This window comes from Excalfactoria chinensis, chromosome 14 (assembly GCF_039878825.1).
Source record: "Excalfactoria chinensis isolate bCotChi1 chromosome 14, bCotChi1.hap2, whole genome shotgun sequence".
In the NCBI taxonomy this organism is placed as follows: domain Eukaryota; kingdom Metazoa; phylum Chordata; class Aves; order Galliformes; family Phasianidae; genus Excalfactoria; species Excalfactoria chinensis.
Window position 1 is genome coordinate 10,061,784 of NC_092838.1, and position 15,714 is coordinate 10,077,497.

Sequence of the window (15,714 nt, forward strand, 5' to 3'; positions counted from 1 at the left end):
GAATTCCATTAACTTTCAGTTCTGTGCACCGGGAAGAACTGAGCTGGATATCAACTCTGACCTAGTTGAAGTTCTTTACAGCAGCATCACTGTATTGTTAAAATACTGTCATATGAGCCAGTTTTTGATTGTTCTTTTTTTTTTTCCCCACCCTAGAGAAAGCCAGTGGGGTAAACTTCTATTAAATGAATGTGAAAAATTGATGCCTGGTTCTAAGTGCACATTTATAAATATAACATCAAATCCAATGTCTCTTGGCAGCTTCTCTCCTGAAGAGCTCTGCCCTCCAAGCATTCCTGCCTTGCTGGAGGAATGGCTTTCCCTTTCCAGCCTTCAGGAACAGTCAAGCCACCTTCCAAAGATGGTCTTACACTGGTGAGATTTAGCTCTGTCACTGCAGCATGTCTGCAGCATTTATTTCTCCATATCCTGGTGCTGAGCTGATCTGCTCATTATCAGATTGCTGTTTATTAATCAAAGCGTTAACAATGGGATGGAGAAGCTGGAATGCAGCGCAGACAGTGCTTCATTTGTTCCAATTGATTTTCCTATCACATTTTATTACTACTATTTACCCTATGTGCCTCAGAAAGATTGAACTGCACTGTGTAACGGGGGTACATGGTTGAATTTCTCCTCCTTTAAGCTCTTGCTATTTCTATTATGATAGTCAGAACTGTAGGCTTTCCCAGCAACTAAGCCATGACCTTCTCTGCTAGACAACAGCATATGGAGGTTTTCTGATAACCGACCTCCATTGGTGTGTGAAGTTCTGTGTGTGGAGTCCTAAGGAAGTCCACGAGGATCATGCATACAGAGTCTGTCTGAAAGTTAGATTGCCAAGATGTCAGTTTACAAATTCCCAGTGCTGATCAGAACCAGAGCTATAACTGAAGCAGCTATAGGAGGTGTAAGGAAAGAGCATGCAGAACAGACAGCCTGTGTTTGGGCCAGGATGGTGCAGTGGTTTCAGGATGAGGTTTTGTCTTCAGTAAATGCAATAGAGATGATGATGCATGTATTTCCCGGCCTTTCCTAACTCTTTTCTAATGTCTTAGATCACCATTTGCATGCTGGATCTTGCATACTCCAGCTGGCACATCTACAGCATTGGGAACACCAAATGATGACAGCCAGAAGGTATGTGGTGCTTTATGGAAGCTGGGCTTGGGTCAACTAGATGACAAAGGGAGGCAGGTGATGTGAGATGTTGTTGATGGTCTCCATTCCACAAACAAGTCTGACTGAGAAACAAAAGTAACTATTTAACTTTGCCTGAAAGACCGATTAAAACCTGTGGTGAAGCTCCTATTTTTAACACAACCAGGATTTCACTCTAGAGATTCATAAGTGTTGTAACCATGTTGTGAACTTGCCCCATTCAGTGAGTAGAACAGGAAACCCATGGTCGGCTGCACCTGTGGGTGTGAGATACAGTTGCGTGGGGGGGGTGATGAGAATGTGTAACAAAAAGGGAAAGAAAAAAAAAGAAAAAGAAAAAGCTTTGTTTTGTACATTATTTTTGTAATCAGTTTGATCCAGAAGTGAGGAGGCAGCAAGCAGGTGGTGGCCTGTGTCATTAATGAAGTTCAAAACAGAAACCACAGATTGTCAGCTGAGCTGAAAGTTTCCATGGGCTCTTTACTCTTACTGGAAATGTGACAGACCCCTCACACAGGAATTTCTTTATCACACGCTCCGTCTTGCCAAGATGCTGTTTGGTAATTTATGTGGGGCACGTGAATAGCTGTACATGCATGCGCAAACCTCTATCTTGTGTGCACGTGTGCACCACATCACAGCTTGTGTCCATCCGCATGCAACATCACACACTTTGGAACCTGACACACGATATCAACTGGAGCTGTTTTGTGCTGCCTGCTCCACCAGCAGAATGGCTGCTCCTGTGCTACCAGCGGTAGGTGTGGGGTTTTAGGGCAGAAGGCACTGAGTGCCACAGCCCCTCTGCAAAGTGCTGCCATACGCTGGTTATTTCTCCAGCAGTGTCTGAGCTGTGTGATTTTGAGGGGTCTGATTTTGAGCCGTCTGATGGTTTCTTTATCCTCCTGCAGCCGATGACCTTGAGCTGCACAAATAATTATTTTCTTGCTGCTTTTTTTTTTTTTCCTCTCTCTCTTTAATATATTTATTTTTGAGCTGCAGTCAGGGTAATTGAATGATTGTAAAATGTGCCACTAGGCCACTCGGGGTTAAGTGAAAACTCCAATAATGCCATCTGCAGGAACGTTTTTGGTCGCATTTAAGGTCTCTGTCAGATAAAGGGTTAGAAAATATCAGCTTGAGACTTTAGCATTGCAAATGGGTTTCTGCAGACGCAGCGTGAGTGATGGGAGGGAGGGGAAGAAGGGGAAAGAACACACTGACGCTGGTGGTGTGTTCAAGCTGGGCTAAGCCTGGGTACCTGGGTGAGGTTCAGTATTGATCAGAGTGGAAACACAGAGTATTTTGGTTAATCTGGCACTGCTTCATTCGTGCTGTATTCCCATTGTTAGTGGAACCTGTGATTTACGGTGCTCAGCCTGGATCAAATTCAGCCCCTGTATTTCTTAAGGTTATTTTTTCACCTTTTCTTGCTGAAGTGCATTTCTGGCAGAAGTTTTACGGAGTTTCAAAAAGAATCACGTCTCCCCCCAGTGGTGAAGTGATACCACTTCGGTTTCCAAAATCAATTGGGTACCGTGGCTGCGTGTGAATGTGCATGACGATACACTTCGGTGTGAAACCAATTTAAGAAGAGAATGACCCTTTGTTAGCAGCCACCTCTTTTACACTTGTTCTTCAGCGGGACTCCCCTGCTCTTTGAAACATCCTCTCTTGTACAGATATCTCATGTTAATGCTCTTCCTTTTAACAAAATAGTTTAGTATAGAAATTCTCATTCGATTTGCATGTTTTCTTGTATGAATATTTGTAGTCTCTGCCCACTGATTCCACAGTCGTACAGTAAAATACCAGACTGAGTCCCATCATCTCTTGATGTGAGGTAGCGCCATGCTTTAGATATTTGGTAGAAAAGTCCCTTTGGATTGAGCTGTTTTCAGTCTAGGAAAGACATGTTCAAGCCCTGGTCAACTCATAACCGAAAGCCACATGACACAAGTGCATTGGGGTGAGGAGATATTGATTTACCTTCTGTAAAATAAATGTAAAGCCAAAAGCCAGAGCATTTTTCAGGACCTCTCCTGTCCTTTGTGATTTGTGTGACCCTCGCTGCATGCCCCACATCTCATACCTTCACTCTGCATCCCACATCTCCCCTGCAGTCTCTGAACTGCAGATGCGTATTACGAGTTGCAGCACTTGCACGGCTGTGTTGTGAGCCATGAGTGCTCCATTCCTCGCCTAGTTTTTGTTCCTCACTCAAGTTGTTCATTTTTGACCTTTCTCTTCACATTTCCCTATCTGAGGTGTGCTCTGTGCATCATTTTCTTAACCTTCCTGTGCCTTACTGTAGTCCCTGTTGAAACTGCAGCATCAGAAAGGATATTAAAATAGCACAGTGATACCTCAGAAAGGGGAACAGCAATGACAATATTTAAACCAGTATTTAGCATTAATTATCCTTTTACTTCCAGGAGAGAATAAACACAACACGTTGAGGCTGGAAGACTTGTTCAGAAAGGGTTCCATGTGATGCCCTATGATTATTTGATTAGAATATGTCAGCATTGCCTGTAGCTCCTGTTCGGCTGATTTCGTGCCAGAACAATGGGCTGTGATGGCTTCAGAGTCAGCTCAACAGTTCCCCTTCTTCTGAGCATCATAAATGAATTGCAGAAAACAGATCTGTGCCTTTTCTTTCTGAGCTCTTTCATCACCTGAACTGTGACAGAGGATGGCTTTCCTCAGTGTTCGCTGTATCACAACCGTTTGCTAAGAAATGAATATATTGTTGAAGATAAAATATCTTGTGTCTCCAGGAGAATGCATTCATTCTCCTTCTGTTTACGTTGGGTTACAGGCTGTGTTTTCCCTGTCACCCGCAAATATTCACTGTATGTTTCTTCCTCCTTCTCTTCTAGCCAAGGTTATAAATTAAAATTCAATTTCATTAAAATTGTAAGTAATCACTCTCTGTCTCTCATTAGTAATGATTCGGTGCAGGGGGATCCCGGCTGCTCCCACAACTGTAATTCAATTGGACTCACCAGCTCTTGTTCACAAATCGCTTGAGCTGCACTTTCTTCAGGAATTTATGGCATCAGCACTGTCCAGAGGTTGAATTACAGCTGCAGGTTTGATCAGGGACTGCATTATTCTGCATCTAATCCCTGCATTCTGACAGCAGCGGGGGGAGCCCTGTTGTTTTACAGGAGCCGTGCATTGTTCTCCTGCTTTATGTCAGGGGCTGAACTGCCTTTGGGATCGGGGAACTGTCAGCCCAAAGCTACAAGCAAACAACAAGATCAAAATGACACGGTGCATAAATAACGAACACGGAGACAGGCAGAAGCCAGCACTCCTTTTTCTGTGCTCTCCTAAATTACTGGGATGGTGGCTGACCACACACTGTGCTCTTTCATCATCAGATGATATCTGAATACAGCGATGCTATCTGAGTATGATGTTGAAATAGCACACCCAACTCTTACCCAAAATGAGGAATGCTGGTATTCACTAGTGGCCCAAAATCACTTAAGCATTAATTAAATGTTCAGCCAGAGGCCGTGTTTGTGCATTTGCTCACACTTAGGCCTTTCCTCTCAGGCAGCGATTGGTGACTGATGCATTCTCAGCAGAATGGGATGTCAGCAGATCCAGAGCAGCACACAGCAGGGCCTGAGCTGTTCACACAGAGGTCATACATCACCCACCAGCTGACAGGCAGGGCTTTGCCTACTGCCAGGCAATGTATATCCCCAGCCCACCTGTCCTTGTGGGAAGCAGCAGTCTCATGTAGGATCACGGTGTTGTCATGTCTGGCACTCATGGCTTTCAGGTTGGAACTGATCTTCATTGGGACTGCAGAGATACATGCGGTGACACATTTTACCTCCATCTGGGACAGGAAAAGATAATGGTGTATTGCTTTGGAGAGTTCTTCCTGCTTTATGGAATTCATACTCAGGAGTTCCTATGACACCAGGTGGAAGCTGGCATATGTCAGAGTCTTGTACCCTTTTAACTGAGCTCTACTGTTGAATCATTAATGGCAGTCACTTAACGTGTGACAACATAGTAGTTCACCTCTCTTTTGTTTCTCGTGGTTTCTACTAATTTTCTTAACATCAAAATCTGTCACTCTGGTTCTGCATGAACCCTGGGAGGCAAATTATGAGAGGAGTGGAGCAATTCCTGTTGGCATTAACAAGTAGGTGTTTTAAAAACCTGCTTTCTTTGGAAACCGAAGGTACTTTCATTTCTTTATGCAACCTTGCCATTTTCCATCCACTCTGTAGTCACAGATGTGACACAGCACAGGATATGGGAGCACTCCGCCCACACGAGGCAGTTCTGAGCAGAGCCTTTGGGTCCAACGTGCAGCACTGAGCAGACAGCATCACCTCTTACTCGCAGCCCTCGTAGCCACAGCCTCTCCAGGCAGCACTCTTCAGGCACAGGTGTGTTCCAATATGCTTCCAGTACATTTCAGGATCCTTCATTTGCTCATTTTTTATCCCTTTGCAAACCAGAATGTACTTTTCCTTTCCTCATTAATTCCCTGCCACCCCACTTGTGGTGATGCCCAATTTGTTTCTCCTTCTCTGTGCTGAGAGGACAGGATACTTAATCTCCTCTAGGTGGACACTGGAACGCTGTCTGAATGAAATGCGGATCATTCAGCTGGTTGGCTTCTGGCAGCTCCTTTCTGCATTCCTTCCACCCAGGTTTTGCATCATTTGCTCTCGTCTCTTTAAAATGACAGAATCTCATCCTTCTCCACTTTTGGAGACTAATAATTCTTTAATTAGCTCACAGTCACATTGGGGCGTGCTGTGAGTGTTTATCTTTTCATATTGTCTGAAAAACATGAATATTCAGAGACTAAAATGGATTGTTTGGATAAAGTCTTTGAAAGGATATTAAGCCAAAGGCTAGGATTTATTGCATTTGCTGTTCTTTGGGGACTTTTTTTTTTCTGTTGTTGACAGGGACCTGCTTTTCATGTTAATGTCCATTTGGTAGCTGGGAGGAATAAAGAAACCTTGGGATCCCCCCAACGAGAGAGCAATGAATAAACACGCTGTAGAAGCAAACAGGAATAAGGCCCAACCTATTAACATGTGGAAGGCCTCTGTGTTTGATGCCCATCTGCAAAGTAAAGAACAAACAGGAGATATATGTGTATGCATGCATCCGTGTTTGCAGTGGCAATCTCTTTCAGATGGCAAACACTTACTCTGAGTGCCAACGTTTGTGCACATCTTGAAAATATTTGTGTGAAAACGGAGAGAGAAAAGGTTGCCCATCTGCACTGTGCAGTGGGAAATGATGATGCGGGCAGAATGCACAACATGTGGGAAGCACAGAAGCCAGGTGAGTGAGGTGAAGAAGCAAGATATTCCTTCTTCATGCTGAAGCCTAGAGAGACTCACTGAGCGATGTGGTGACGGCACGCTCAGATGCGCATCCATTCTGCTTTTCCTTTGGAAACATCCTGGGCTGAGAAACTCAGCAGTGAATTCAGTAAGAGGGCTTGGATGGCTCAGCCCTCTGATGGGTTTGGGTGCATAATGTGGGCTCTGTTCTATTTATTCTTCCTAAAGTGTAGGTGTTAAGAAATATGAGGCTAGCAAGTGGGTGACGCGGCATCTGCAAGCATCACAATTCCGGTTAGAAGGCAGCCTTGGAGTGGGATTATAAAAACTGCATCATTTGTAACCTTTGCAGCAGCAGCATTTTTAAAAACAACTGTAACCAACAGCTTTCTTTGGACATGAAGAGAATAACTAAAGAGAACATCTGTTTTCCCTTTAGATGTGGAGCTGCAATAGCAAGCCATGCATAAATTTTATTAAGGCTTGCTGATTTGCTCCGAGTTTGGGGAGCTACGTGTTACCCACGGAGATATTTGGCTCTGCATCACCAGATGAAAAGTGATTTTAAAAACAATGCAGAAAGAAATGTGTGTAAGTTGGCAGCAAACATGTTGTGTTCTTTTCTCAGGAAGCTCCATTTGGCTGGCTCTGCATTCACACTTTTTGAGATTTTTTGCCTTTTTCTTCTTCTTAATGTTTTCCTTGTTTTCCAGCAATTCCATAACAGACATCTAAACGAAACGTGCACCTGAGCTGGATACAATACTTATTGCTTGGGTCTTCTGCACTCAAATTCAGAGGTCCAAACACTTTCAGAACTTAAGACTGGGTTGTTTCCTAGGTGTCAGACTTCTGCGTACCCCACTCAGCTGGAAGCCCACTCTGCTCCCACAGGCCGTTATGTGCCCTCTGAGGAAACACTTCCAAGCAGAACCTCACTTTCTGATCTTCCTGAAGTCACAGAATCCATATTACGCACCATCCCTATGTGGAATCAGGACAACCTCACACTGAGAATTCAGAGCCTGCAGGATGCTTAGTAGGACATGCCTAGAATTACACAGATTATGGCTTCTTGCATGAGATAAGTAGAAAAGTCACAGCATGGGTTAAAAATACACTTGTCTTCTCTCAATAATTAATTGTTTAGGGATTAACATGAGGTTTTGTGTTTTGAAAGTAAGCTAATCCACTCGTTGGCTGGTGTGTAATGAAGGAGAACAGGCTACTGTCAAGCAGGCTGAAAACAGTGAAAATTAACTACAAGTGCCACGACTCACATATTTTATGTATGTGAGTAATGTATTCTCTGTGGGACAGAAGATGAAAATATCACACACAGAAAGAAAAACACAGTGGCTACAAATTTAATAAAACAAGCAGTCATACTTAGCCTCATAGCATAGTTTGGCATTTTTACTGCCAGATGGTATTGGGATTGGGCCAGTGCAAGAGAATTCATGCTCATGAACTCACAAGAAGCACAGATTTCATGTTCTATAGCCTCTCTGCCTACAGAGCTAACAAAAGGGAAGGAAAATACAATCAAACCCCAGAAAACACTGAATTAAAATGATTATAATATGAAAGCACTGTTTGGTCACCCATTCTTCACCCAGCACTACTATGGCAAGGCCATTCGTGGTTTTTCAGTTCTTTCTCTTACCCTGTTTTCAATGTCTTGGTGATGATGCTCAGGAGCTCAAAGAGTTTGCGCAAATCTGGGTCAAAAATGTGGATGTATGGCCCAAATACAGAGACACAAATTCCCTATCAAGTGTATTTTTTTCTTGAGTGATTGCAGAAATACAGACTCAAAGGGTTTGGAAGGGACATCTGTAGATCCCTCAGTCCAACCCCCTGCTAAGGCAGGTTACCTACAGAAAGTTACACAGGAAAGCATCCATTCACATCCTGATTATCTCCAGAGAAAGAGGCTTAATTTTCACTGACTTCATGGGAGTAAAGATTGCTCTCACTGCATCGGGGAACTGGGACAGCTGAAAAAGAGCAAATTACGATGGAGATCATAAAGAGTTGCAGAAAACATCCAGCCAAGATATCAGTACCTGTAGTAAAAAAATATAATACAATAGTCCTGGAAGGTTCCCATATACCTAACGAGGTTGCTAGAAAATAGTTGATTTATTTAAAGTATTTTGGTTTCATTGCTCAACAGATCATCACTTAGTTTCTCCCTCTCTATTTTTTCATTCCACTATGGGAAATGTGCAGAGAGGTGGCCATTGAAAAAGCCACATAAAACTTCTTAGAACACAGTGAGGATGTGGCTCTTTTAACATTACAAATCTACCAGCTTAGGTAAGGGCTTAAAGTGCATATAAATTCACACACTTCTTCAGATAGGCAGAGTCACGATCTCAACAGAATCTGCAGAAGCAAAAGGATCATATATCTTTTTCAGATCTACAGGTACTGCTCTCTGAATGCACAATGAGCAATTCAAGGGCCCCAGCATCTCTTAACAAGTCAGGCTGAACTGGGAGTGCTGCCCTGTGGTAATAACAGTTCAATATTTTGACTCCAGCTACTCATCCAGCACAGTGGTCAGAAAGGACAAGGTGGGTGATTTATCAGCTCAGGTGATTCCATTAGTGCATGCTTTATCTTGCTGTTAGTCTTAAGATTACTGGTTTCATGCCTAAACTCCAGTGTTTGAATTACTTTAGAGCAAGCTCTGGTATTGTGCGTGGTGCTCTTCTGCAAGCTGGTAGGCATATCCTTACTGTTGTTTTTTTGCTTCCCTCTTTGTTTGAGCAAAATACTTCCCTGGCAGTGACGGTGTCTGATAGCATTCAGGAGGACAACTGCCATGTCTCAGGTATGGGCTAACATTCTGTTTTGCAGTACTTGTAGGGTCTGCTAGGTGCATTCTCAGTTGAAATGGCAGCAATATCTCCTTCATGCTGTATCTTCTCCACTGATGTTGATAATACAAGTTCAGAGGACAGAATGTAGTTTTTAAGGTATAAATCACAGCAGAATGGGTAAAGAGTCAGCCATCATCCAGGGATATTGGGAGAAACTTGGGTTTGGTCAACTACAAGCTTCAAGACAATGAACAGATAGCTCTGCGTGCTTTAAAGGGCTTTGTCCATATATCCTGTCTGTATGTAGAAACAAGTGGCATTTGAAACAAAGAGAAAGAACCAAGGTTAGGCACCTCAGCCCTCCTCATCCACTGCATTTTGTGTTGATATTCATCAGGCCGTGGCCTCCTCTGAATTGTCTGCAATGAGCACAGAAATAAAAGAATGGGATGTACTGACTGGAGTTCAATGCTGAGGCTTCTTCCATAACTTCTTGTTCATTTGCCCGAGCTGCCCAGACATCACGGCTGTCTGCAATAAGGTCTGTATGTACAAGCAGTCCACTAGCTTCCCCAGTTCCCATAAAACTTTTCAGCTTTGATCTTCTACTGTTTGTTTTCAGGGTCAGGGGCACAGAAGTTCATGCTCCAGCCCTTTCCCAAGAGCTCCCCATTTTCCTGCTCATAATTCAGTTGCTTTGCAACCAACAGGGGAAATGGAAATCATGTTGCCCTCACTGCCTCTATCTAGCCTCCATTCCTCTATTTATTTCTATCTTTCAGTCTGCTCTTTACTCTCCTAACATCTAGTGGAGTCAAAGCAGAAAGAGAAGGGGAATGAAAGGAAGAAACAGAGATGGGGGGAAAGGAAAATAGAATTGAAATAAGAAAAACGTATACCTGTAAAAATGAGAAGGTAAAAGAAGGAATAGAAAAATGAAACATTGCTATTAATTATTTTAATGTTTTGTGTCGATATCAATTATTTTCAACCTAAGCCCAAAGATGGGAGATGAACTGGGAATCCTGAAACATGAAGCTTGGCATATAACAGGGAAACAGAGAAGCTGAGCACAAACCTCTCTTATAAGCTCTCACATGGGCGCTTACACCGACTGCTTAGGCTCGTAACTAAACAACTGCAGAAACTCAGCAGGGAGCACCACAGCATTTCTCAGGTTCATCCCAGCCCCTCAGCAGAGCACTGCTGCCGCTCTGCAGTAGTAAACAAACTCACTTTGTACTGCTAGCAACAACAGTGCTCCAGGGGAAAGAGGGAGGGGCGGGCCTTCTGAAAATTAGACGTGGACTACTGGTAGCAGCTTTCAGAGATGAATGCATGAAGCTAAGGATGTATGGTAACTGATTTTTTCTAATGAGTTTATTGTATATCATAATTTCAGAGCCGCTTACAGACAAAGTGGGCCTATCCCGGGAGCTGGGCTTCAGAGTTGTTTGAATTCTCCATCAAAACCCTTTGGAAGCTCAGAAGTCTGAAGAGGACCTCAAGCAGAGTGCAGACAAAGCTGGTGGAGCAGAGTAAGGGAGCTAATCAGAAACACCAATCTGAGCACTTCACAGTCACAGAGGGCCTGATTTGCAGGCAGTTTAGCATCTGCAGATTACAGCGGGAGTCCTGAGTGCTCAGCTGTTCCCAAATCAGGCCCACAGATAAAGGAGATTTGGGGGTTGATTCGTTCGCCTCCTCCCGATCTGACTGCATTTCCTGTAGGGCAATGCCGACATCCAGCGGGGAGACTCGTGAATTACAGCAGTGTTTTTACACGTGGGATGAGCTGTTGCTGAGTCTCAACCCGGAATCCTGGCAAAGAGCCTTCTGATAGAAGTTCCTGTGCTGTGGTGAGTGGCTCACGACTGAGAACCCCGTGCTGCTCTCCTGACTCCTGCAATAACGTAAAGGAGAGTTTAGATCCTCTCTCTTAGGATGAAGAAGAGGATTTGCTCTTTGTGGAAATGCTTGGAACTCTGGATAGCAACGGTCACCCTGACGCTCACTTCCCAGAAGGGTTTTCTTTTCTTTGGTTCTAAACCTGATCTTTTGCAGTATGATAATGCTTCCAAACAGCCCTTACTTTCTATGAAGTCCCATTACTCTGGTATTTTCCCTCAATGCTATCTGAGGACCACGGGCCCAGCACACCTCGCTCCAATGCTTGGTGCAGGGCTGGCAAGGCAGGACAGCTGACACTTCAGCTGGATCGGGGATTGATGACATAAATTGTTGGAAGCAGAGCCAAGAGTATAAAATCAGTCAGAGCCACAAGGTCCAGAGGAAATGAGGACACACATTGGGCTTCTGTCACTACCTGCTACCCACACACCAGCTGCTTATGAACACGTGTTGGGTGTTTTTATTCTCCAATTGGGCAACAGAGGGGATTCTCATTCAGTACTTTGATACTTTTATCCCTACGAGTTACTCGATATGACGTCACGACTTGACGTCACACCCCGCGGCTGTGGCCACGCCCCCTTGCCGCTCGCAGGCCCCGCCCCCAGAAATCACATCGCTCCTGGTGCCCGTCCTCCCCCCTCTGATTGGCTGACCCTCATCTTGCTCCGCCTTCCATTGGGCAGTTCCGCCCCTCCCCGCCCTGTTCCTCCCGGCGCTGCCCGCCCTGCTTTGCCCTGAGCCCTGTCGCTCACTTAACCCCGCCCTTCATGGCGGCTTGTCCAATGGAAAGCGCGGAGTCTTGAGCGACACTAGTAATACCCAATCAGACGCAACGGCAGCAGGGGGTGAGGCCGAGCTGGCACCTCCTTCCGCAAGGCGGCGGCGGCGGCGCTCCCTGACTGTAGGGGCCGGGGGGCTCCGCCGCGCCCCCGCCCCGTCGTGCCTCAGCGGGACCGGAGGCGGTCGCCGCCGACTGAAGCCGGGCCCGGGCGCTCGGTGGCTCCCTCTGTCCGCTCCCCGGCCCCGCGGCTCTTCCCTCAGACCGGAGCCGGGCGGCGGAGCCCCGTTCCCGGGCAGGGCCTGCGGGCCGCGCCCCGCCGCCACCCCTCCCCCCGGCCGGCCGCACCCCGCCGCCTCCCTCCGCCGCCGCCGAGCCGAGGGGAATGGGCGGTCCCGGCCCTTAGCCCACGGCTGCTCCTCCTCCTCCTGCCGGGTCGCGGCGTCTCGGCGGCCTCCGCCCGATGCTGGCGGAGCCGCCCGGGGTCTCGGCGGCGTCGTGAGCGCTCCCGTCGCGCGGCCGCCATGTCCGGCGTGGTGCGCACCCTCAGCCGCTGCCTGCTGCCGGCCGAGGCCACGGGCCGAGAGCAGCCGAGGCGGGAGGGCAAGGAGCGGAGCCGCGATGCGGAGCGGGAGGCGAGGCGGAGGAGCCGAGAGATCGACGCGATGCTGGCCCGGGAGCGCAGGGCCGTGAGGCGCCTGGTCAAAATCCTACTGCTGGGTGCCGGGGAGAGCGGCAAGTCCACTTTCCTTAAGCAGATGCGGATCATTCACGGCCGAGAGTTCGACCAGAAGGCGCTGTTGGAGTTCCGGGCCACCATCTACGAGAACATCCTCAAGGTGAGCGGCGGGAGGGGCCCCACGGGCTCATGCTGGTGTGACAGCGAGAGGCCGGGCCGGGCCCTGGGCGGCCGCTGGGGTTGGCGGTGCTCGCTTGTCGTGCAGGTGCGTGCGGGGCGGGGGCCTTTGTGTGCCTGCACGGCTCCCTGCGGAAGGCCTCGATGGAAGGAGAAAAACAACAAAAAAGGGCTCGAGGAAACTTCCCTGCGAAGGGGATTGAGGAAAGCTTTGTGGAAACGGGGCATAGGTGTGGCCTGTGCTCTGGGAACAGACATGATGAGAGCATCCTCTGAGTCTGAACTGGAGAAATTTCATCATTTGGAGAAGTGAGGCTTCCGTGCTGTGAGTCTCTGTTAGATGAGAAAGGGGTTCCTGTGTGTGTTGTAGCTGCAAGTAGCTGTCGTGTGGTTCATTGTTAGAACTGGGGGATGCAGGTGGTTGAAGTTGGGCAGTGTGAGGTGCCAGCCAGCACTGCTCCCTAACTTTGATCTGGGATCTTTCTGAGCAAGTTTTGTTTGGTGTTTGGGCAGGTTCTGCTCTGTCATGTCCCTTCAGTGGCTGGAGGATACCAAGGCTGCTGGTAGAGCCTGCAAGTAAAGCCCTTGTTCTGCAATTAAGGGAAATCAACCTCGACTAATTTCTGGGAACAGGCTTTGATGCCCTGTGCAGGTAGAAGTTCTCATCTTTCAGAAAAGTGTGAAAGGTGCTTAAAACAGCTCGTGTAGTAACGAGTCTCGCTTCATAAGCTCTCTAAAAGAACAGCTGCTTTCTTGTCTGTAGCTTTTCTTTAAGACCAACTCCATTCTTATGTGGACATGTATTTATGAAGCTCTGTCATATTTCACAGAAAGCTTAAGTAGGGAGAGCTGTGTAAAATAAGGGCAAAATAGTTACTTTTGAAACTTCAGATTAGTTTTGAATAGAAGCAGTATTTGTACCTAATTGCACACCCACAATGATTTTTGCTCTTAAGAGTCCCACTGTTCCATCAAGGACTTTTGCTGCCGTTGTTGAACATGAAAACTATTGACTGTTTCTCTTTACTTTTTTAGTCAGTCTTGGGAAGCACGTTGTGTGTTACACGAGCATGCACACACATTACAGGACGTTTGGTGCTTAAGTTCAGAAGCTTTTCTTTCACTGGAGTTAGGTGAGCAAAAAGGTTGTTAGAAGTTTTTAGTTCCACACCTGGAAATAAGGAGCTTCATCCTACAGGGCGTTGTGCTTGTTTTGGTGCTGTCAGGAAGAGACTTGTGAAAACAGAAGAACCTTAATGAGACTTTTCAGGCTGCATGAGCAATAGTAATCTGAGTAAAATGTTTATATGTACAGAATATAGAGAGTGTTCCACGGTAGTGTTCAGTGTGCTTAAAAGCATTCCCATCTTCTAATAGGGAAAACTGCATTACACACTTGAAACTTGTCTGCTGGATGACTGGGCATGTTTATAGAACTTGGAGTAGAATCCCAGTCCTTGAGGTAGCAGTTTGGTGTTCTGATTTCAAGACCAGTGCTTACAACACTTGATGTGTTGTCAGCTGATTGTGCTTTGAAGCCTCCTGATCACCAAAGAAAAGTTTGGGAGTATTTTTAAAGGGAGTTAATATGCTGTAATGGAACACCTTTTGGGCCTTGTCGATCATGGTTTGGGAGTGCTAGGTTGGGCTACCTTTGTAGCTACGTGTACAACAGCTGTTGAACTCATCCTTTTTTGTTTCTCTGGGTGGCAGAGGCGGCTCTTGAGTAGGCACACAAGTTTATTCTTCACCCAAGCTTTTGGGGAATAGCTTGGGAGTAGCCGTTATGGGAAGAACATGCAGCAGGGAAAAGAGCAGCCAGCAGGAACAGTTTTCTGATGAGAAGGTGTGAGGCTGGAGAAGGTAGTGAGTGTTCTGCTTCTCTTGTCAAACTGAAAGAGACATGATAACATAGTGAATCCAGGCCATAATCATCAGGAAGAAGTCATATACCAAGATGGGCATGTTGCAGAGCTTCTGAAACAGGTATTTTGTCAGAGAAATTTAGCTCAGGGCAACCACGTAAAGATTTCTTGTATTGCTTTTTTTTTTTCCTCTGAAAAAGCATTAAGTGTTCCAGGTGAATAAATTTTGCTGCTTTGACAATGTAAATTGTCAAGTGAATCTGATTGCCATCCTTTCTATAATGGTGTTTAGACTACGAGTGATTTCCCGTTTCAGGAAGTTCAGACTAGAACGCTCATCCATTAACACTAAATGGAGCAGAGATCGCTGTACATCCAACTTAAAAGGAAAGATGAATTCTTATAGTACAGTATGTGGACATCATGAAATGAAAATGGCTGTATAAAATAGCATAAAAATCTGTTTGACGTTGCTGAGTACAGCTGCAGCAGCCATACCCCTTTTTGCATTCAGTTCTCAGCATTGTCTAATAATGGTTCTGTTAAGCTTCTGCAGCACTGAGATCTGAGTTAGAAATGCAGTGTAAATCTCTGGGATTAAATGGTCAATTTTCGTTTTCCAACCGTGACTGAACTTCGCTCTGAAGGAGAAAGGATTACTGATCACTCAGCAGTACTTGGTATTTCTGAAGTGCCTTTTGCAGGGCATTATGCAGCCTGCACAGCTTCTGGAAACCAAAGGAACTGGTTTGGAGAACAGAACCTGAAACCTCCCCGAAAATAATGGTGTGAATTATGAACTGCCATTAGTGTCAGCTGCTTCTTTGTGCTGAGTTGTAAGCTTCTTGCTTTTTCTGACATATCTCTGATGTTGAGTTCTTTCCTTACCCTGTTCTCCGTGTTTCTCACCCCCTTCTTCGGGAAACCCTCGTTAGAAACAAAATGCTAAAACTAAGTAAATCTGTGATAC

At 45.9% G+C, this 15,714-nt stretch overlaps 1 protein-coding gene across 1 annotated transcript in view; it reads left to right on the forward strand.

Annotated features, from left to right (window-relative positions):
* The first annotated feature begins 12,113 nt into the window (after nucleotides 1-12,113).
* Nucleotides 12,114-15,714, forward strand: part of GNA12 (G protein subunit alpha 12) — a 38,542-nt gene continuing 34,941 nt past the window's right edge. The window contains exon 1 of the mRNA XM_072348944.1: nucleotides 12,114-12,862. Within this exon, the coding sequence (XP_072205045.1) occupies nucleotides 12,548-12,862 (315 nt within the window). The 5' untranslated portion in view covers nucleotides 12,114-12,547. The remainder of the gene's footprint in view (nucleotides 12,863-15,714) is intronic.